The following is a 6899-nucleotide window of genomic DNA, read 5'->3' on the forward strand; positions in this document are numbered from 1 at the left end:
TCGCTGCCCACGCTCCTGCAAGAGCATCTTCCTTTCCCGAGGCTGGTCCACTTGCCCAGGGGAGAGAGGGTGATGTGGCCCGCCGGGGGGCACCGGAGGCTTTCTGGTGCCCGGGTTGTCGTTAGGGTCACCGCCTCCAACAGTAGCCGTCCTAGGCACGGCGAGCCCAGGCCAGGAGCTGGACGTAAGGATCCCGCCGGGGGTGTAAGCTCCATCCTCTTTGCTTCCCTATAAGGCCACGAATGCCACTTCTGAAATGAATTTGTGCCACTTGTCTCCTCTGCTTGCCGGAGAAGTTGGAGAATATTCCAAGGCTGAGGTTTCTTGCACGTTCATGTGTACCGCTGGCTGGTGCGTCCAGCTGGCTCCCTTATTTGTTCATTGTTATTTTCAAAAGAGGTAAGATCTGGGAAGATGGTGCTGTTGTGCTCTTCCTCCCCCCAGCCCCCACAAAAAAGGAAAGTATATGGAAATTGGTAAGTGAACCTTCACCACGTAATTATAAATACGAGCATTTCTCAATCATTTTTCATCCTAACTGCACTTGGCAAACATTGCCACCTGTTTCAGTACCTGTATTAAGTCTCTCAGATACATTTGTTAGCTTCATAACCTCCTGGAAATGCACAGCAAAATAGTGGTTGGAGCAGTTGGAATCACTGGGTCTCCATCTCTCACCACGTTGACTTACTTTACCCAGAGCTTCAGTGGTGCCTCCGGTGGTGCTAGTCCTGATTTGAAGAACCGGGCATATCTTTGAGCATGAATGATGGTGACTTCTCCAAGTTGTATGTATGTGCATGTGTTTGTGTGGTGTGTTGCTGGTTTTCCCACTAAGCCTGGCACTTCACACTCACAGGGGAAGGGGAGGCTTTTCTGCCATTATTGCTTACTTGATTTCTGTTAAATGATTATAAATTAGGTTTTAGGTATCATGTAGCTATCAGAGGCCTCTCTCATCCATAACGAATGCACTGTATGAATTCAGTTGAACTTCCAGCACTCTTATTAGAGCTGTCCTGTTTGCACACATTAATTCTCTCCCATTAGTTGATTCCTGCATTGCTGGGACTGGAAGTTGTTCCAGTATATGACCAATGTAGCTTCATGCTGCTGGGGTGATGCTTGTTTACATCCCATTTCTGTTTGCTGGGTAGAAGCACCAGAGCAAGTATCAGAGAAGTTCAGAGGAAAATTTTGAGTTGATTATTAGTCCCTTTGTGGTAGCTTCTCGATTAATGTTGATCTGGCCACCCTGTGGAACTTGTACCGGGACACAAATGGGTAAATGTCAAATAGACTACCTCTGACAGGGGTAGTATTTAGTGAATTATGTTGAACTAAATGTTTGTTTGAATAAATGTGTCCACTGTTGCATTAAAGGCAGCTATTTTCAACAGGTTTTGGCTTGTAGATTCACAAATTATTTTCACTGAAGGTACGGCCCCTTCGGTAGTTTATCTTACCTGTACTGTTATTCATAATATATTTGAACTTGCATTTTGTGGCAGCCTTTTGCTTACTCTTTAGAAATAGTCCACAGATCTCCAATGGCTTAGCGCAGGTAAAAAACAACAATTCCATGTAAAACACATAATTAGTATAATGAATTATTACTGTTGCCCTGATAGACCTTTCCAAAACAAATACAGCTCTGAAAAGTCCAGTTGTCTTCTCACTTTCACCACTGTCAGTCAGGAATAACTCTATGCAGTCTATGGTGTTATAATAACCAACAACTGATAATAAAAGTAGGAAGTCATATGTCTACTATTTTTTTTTCCTTTTAGCATTCCTTACAAAGTATGTCTAATAAAAATAAAATTATTTTATGTAGGGGAAGGAGAAGATGTACCATTTTTAGTCGGAATTCTAGAGCTCTTAAGGAAAGTAACTCAATATTTTCCCAAAAGATGTGAATACTGTGTAAATACAAATTAATTTTGTGGCTTGCACAGCATGACTACATCTTTAATGCTAAAGTTATGACTATTCTACAGTCAGTAATGTCAAAGCTAGAGGTACATAACATATAATTAACCTGTAACACTCTCTGTCATATTATATGACTAAGGATAATATTGTAGCATACTTCACAGAATACATTAGTCGTGTTATGCTAGTCCCTATTTTCTTACTCTGGTAAAATTTCTATTGTTGCCTAACTCGATTTTTCCTAAGCAGACGTATATATAATGATAGTTCAGCTAATGATATTATCTTCTGTTGCACGGCTGGAATGACATCAGAGGAGCTATCAGCCCTATGGTCTGTGAGATCTAAACTAATAGACATGATCTAGAATAACATCTCTGTCTGTGGTGTGGTACTCCAGAACACCCATATAACTCACAGAGTTTAAATTTTCCTTCCAGGGCATCAGACACTGGCAAAAGGCTCCTCAGTTGAGAAATGAGAACTTCTGTTATCCAAGTAAACTGATGTATACACATCCTTCTTAAATCACCCAGCTATTTTACGTGTTAACTATGGGTTATACTTATTTTTTAAATTTCCCATTACCCATAGGAAGTTTTATTACCAAATTGCTATTTTCCCGATGTTTTGTTAGCTTGCTTTACATATCCTTCTTTCATGTTGTTTCCTGGTGTTCTAGAAGCTCCAAAATAGTTCTTTTTTGGTCTTTTAAAAATATGCCCTTAAACACTAATTTACTTTTTCTTCTGAGTTAAGGCATTTCCCTTCATTCTAGTGTTGCTTCACTAACAATTTTTAACTGCCTCCTCCTTTCTATATCAATGGTAGTAGCAATAACAGCACCTTAAATTATGGTACTCAGTGGAGGCTGGCAGTCTAGCCTTAATTTAAATGTACAGAGAAGCTGTTAGTCTGTGGAGAGCTTCAAATACAGCCAAATTATGATGAGAACTTTCACACCAATTTTAAACAGATTTATTAACTTGAAGTTTGGTGGAATGCCCAGGAAACCATGCTGCCATTCTATTTAAAATCCAACTAATTTTTAAAATTAATGTTTGATCAGGTCAAGTCTATGTACAAAGCTGCCAACCTGATGAGTTGAAGAAGTAATCAATTTGAAGTAAATTGATATAATTATATGTCCTTGGTTACACTGAGGTATAAATAGAATAAATTCATTGATGTTAGGATTTGGTTCCATGTTGCTGATTTGGAACAAATCAGAAAGGAGCCTACAATGGAAAACTCATTCGTAATCTTAACTGTTGCATGCATGTACGTGTAATTTTGAGGTTTTTATTTGCTTTTTGTAACAATTTGAAGTATTTGCAGTAAAATATTGGAGGAAAATGTTAAATAAAAATTAATGGAAAAACGTTTCCTAATCTGCTCTAAAGTCAGATACTGGCATTTTTTGTATCCATGTTTTTATTCATGTAAGTGGTTGCCTCTCATCCTTTTTATGTTTTTCTGAAGTTTTTGTCTTCCACGTTCACTCATGATGCATTTCTCAGCACAGAGGAATATCGTCTGTGGCTATCAATTTCTTTCAACCATCTTTTGCATTTGTCCTGCAATTACTGAAATTCTGCAGGGTCACCAGTAACAAGCTACTGTTGTTTTGAAAATGCAAACTCCCCCTCACTGAATGGAAGATGCTTTGGGATACGTTTTTGTCCTTCATTTGTGACTCTTTAAGTGCTGTGGGGTTTTTTGAGGGATCACAGCTCTACTACTCGAGACAGAATGTTTTTCTTCTGTAATCACTTGGGCTCAGAGCGATGTGTGTCTGAATGTGCCTTGTTTATTCTGCAGGCTATGCTCCTCCTCCTCCTCCTGCAGCTCTAAAATGCCAAAATGGACCCATGGTCCTGCTGTGTAGATGGTGTAAGCAGATAGGTCATTCAGGACAACTCAGTATTGCTTGTTTTTTGTGGATGCAGCTTCCTGGCTACCCCTCAGTCTGTTGCTATGGTTAGGCAGGTTTTGGAAAACCAAACCAACGTGAGCCTATTGAGACTAGGTTTGTAGGGTCAAGCGCTGCCTTTTTTTAGGACAAGCTGATACAGTGGGAAAAAATGGACAAGCTTTCAAATATGTGAACCTTTTCTCAAGTCATATTTCTAAAACATCACGGCTACGAGAGCACTACACCTTGCTGCTGTGGCACAGCTATGTACTGTTTGTGAATCGGTAGTAAACGAGATTCTTTGGCTGAACTTCTGGCAGGAGGAACTTGAGTAGCTATAAAATAATGTGTCGCTCACTAAACACAGAAGAGTTAGAAAAATATGTCAGTGAAGTAATAGGGGTGAGGCTGAATGGATTGGACTTTAAAAACAAACACGTCTGTACAAACTGAGATGTTACTGGGTTCCTTGTGAAGTAAAATCTTGTATAAGGAGTGTTCAGGCTCCCTAATGAAGAAAACGTTACGGGTTTTTACACAGTTACGGGCCACCTAGCTGGAGTGATGTTCATTCGCAAGCTCAGAACTCTTCCAGGAAGAAAACTTCTTTGTGAACTGGAAATACTTTTAGAATATAGTATATTCAGGTACTTCAGTGGTACTCAAGTGAATTTGGACCAAACTCTTGTTTCACTTTTGCTAGTGAAAATGAGAAGTAACACTACTGAAATGAATGGAATCCTATCAATGGAAGTGAGGATAACCTAGTTCTTTGTGCTTATAAAAACAATAGAAAACTATTTGTTTGTTTGTTTATTATATGTATTTATTTACTATAAACAGTAAAAATCATCTCTTAAAAAGTGAATTTGTTTTTATCACACTTAGTTCTCAATGTTTTTGTGTGAAGTGCATTTCAAAATGCTGCAGTAATTTTTCAGCAGTGGTACCCTCACTAATATTCAAAGGAAACAAGTGCTGCCAGGTGTGAATGCTAGTGGCACATCTCTGTTCTCAAACACAGGTTCATAGCTCTACACGAAGCCTAAGTTGATGGGTCTGAGAGACAGCTCCTGTGCCCAGAATGCAAATGTAGGTGTACTGTAATGCATTGAAGACAGGTATGGCATTGAACATGGGCATGGCACTGAAGTGTGCCTGGTGATTGACTGGAACTTGAGTATGTCCCCTGGGAAATGTAGTGGTACTGTAGGCACACAGTTCTCACTCAGCTAAGGTTTCAGTTTGTGTATTAAACATTTTTTACTTTTGGTATACTTCCTGCAAGGAAGGCATTAGTTTTTCAAATGAGGATTCAAAGCGCTGAGACCTCAGCTCAGACTCAGAATAGGCTCAGCAAAGGCCTCACAAAGGACCATGAACCTTTTTGGAGAAACTGAGTTTGTTTGCAGTGAGCTTAGGTTGAGAAAATGAGAAAGTCATGGTTCTGGTGCAGAACAGGGACAGCACAGGAATAGTTTCTTCTGGGAAAAAAAAAGTCCTGCTAACTACAGCAGTGGAGCTAGGCTTTTCAAAACGTATGTTGTCTGAGGTGTTGCTGATGCCTAGGCTCTGTCTAGATATGCAGGGTAGTGCCCTGAAGGTACTTAGCTGAGCTGACTCTGGAAGATCTAGCCTTGGTAGCAGAAAGCGTCTCCCTACAGCGGCTGAGATCGAGCTTGCATGCAGCGCTGCAATCCCAACCTTCCACCTGGACACAATTAATTTGGAGGGTTTATATGTAGTACTATGTAGACGTGCCTATAGAGCCAAAAAGTCTCAGAAAGCTGCCTGGTAGAATAAAGTTTTAAAGCAAGGACCTGAGGTTATTGTGCATAGAGGGATTCCCTCCAGCTTAATTAAGAGTTTCTGCTGATACAGATAGATGTACTGAGATTTTGCTGGCTCTGGAAGCAATACTTAAAAAAAGAAATGTGTACAGTCTTAAGTCTAGTCTACGTTGTTGCTGGGAAAAGGAGGGATAGTCAAGTCATAGGAATTGGGAGTGATATTATGGTCAAGAGCTGTAAAGGGAGATGTTTCCTGCCATCCAAGCCATCCATTCAGGTAGACAGTACTGGAAGGCCTTGCAGGACTGTTTCTTCCTCTCTGCATTTAAAATAAGGATGCAGAAGGCGTATTCTTACACATCAGAGTGAGACAAAAGATGTTTGCTATTTATGGATATTTTGCAGCAGCAAACCCAAAGTTTTTCAAGAAATGAAGTGCCATGGCTGAAAAAAACCCAACCTACCTCCAAACCCATAAAATCTTTTGGATTGACAACTGTAGTTTCTTCAGAGTGAGCTCAGATAACCTCTTCTAGCTAAGTACTGAGAGGAAGAGGAAAAGGAGAAGTGAAAGGTTTTCTAATGTCTACCCTAGCTTGTGTAATTAGTAGAAGGGATAATTTGCTGGTTACTCAGCTGAATGATATACCAGCAATAGCAACATGGCATTAATAACTTGGGAGGAACAGGAAAGAGTTTGTACTTGAGTGAATGTTCCTCTCCCAGCGAGAAGCATCTGAGTCACCAAAAAAAATCAATCACTGAGATCAGGCAGCCAGGTGGTAGCTTTTGTCTTTTTGCTTTTTTGTTAAATAGCAAGATGAATTAAGGGGTGGTTGATCTCTTTAGATGTCTGGGGCTTTGGATGGATTGTGTCCCAATGTTTATATTAGTTCTGTCTAGTTATTTTATAAAACTTTGTTTATCTGGCAGGAAGAATGGAGCAGCATTTTACACATGTAATGCCAAGCCTACAACTGAATCAAATGGCATGTGTGCAAAATAAACAGGCATTCAGGAGTAACTGCTTGGTTAGTTGCGGTGACTTTGTAGCAGACAAAACCACCAGAAGACGGAGCAAAGTGAAGCCAGGGGAGGTTTAGATTGGATGTAAGGAAAAATTTCTTTACTGAAAGAGTGGTTAAACATTGGAACAGGCTGCCCAGGGAAGTGGTTGAGTCCCCATCCCTGGAGGTATTTAAAAGACATGTAGATGAGGCGCTTAGGGACATGGTTTAGTGGGCATGGTGGTGTTGGGT

At 40.2% G+C, this 6899-nt stretch overlaps 1 protein-coding gene across 1 annotated transcript in view; it reads left to right on the top strand.

The window, feature by feature from the left end:
* Positions 1–72: 72 nt before the first annotated feature.
* CUNH12orf75 (chromosome unknown C12orf75 homolog) overlaps positions 73–6899 on the top strand; it is a 16171-nt gene continuing 9344 nt past the window's right edge. Inside the window, 1 exon segment of the mRNA XM_009288426.2 lies at positions 73–184. Coding sequence (XP_009286701.2) covers positions 73–184 — 112 coding nt within the window.

The sequence above is a fragment of the Aptenodytes forsteri genome, unplaced genomic scaffold (genome assembly GCF_000699145.1).
Source record: "Aptenodytes forsteri isolate BGI_AS27 unplaced genomic scaffold, ASM69914v1 Scaffold56, whole genome shotgun sequence".
Classification (NCBI taxonomy): Eukaryota; Metazoa; Chordata; class Aves; order Sphenisciformes; family Spheniscidae; genus Aptenodytes; species Aptenodytes forsteri.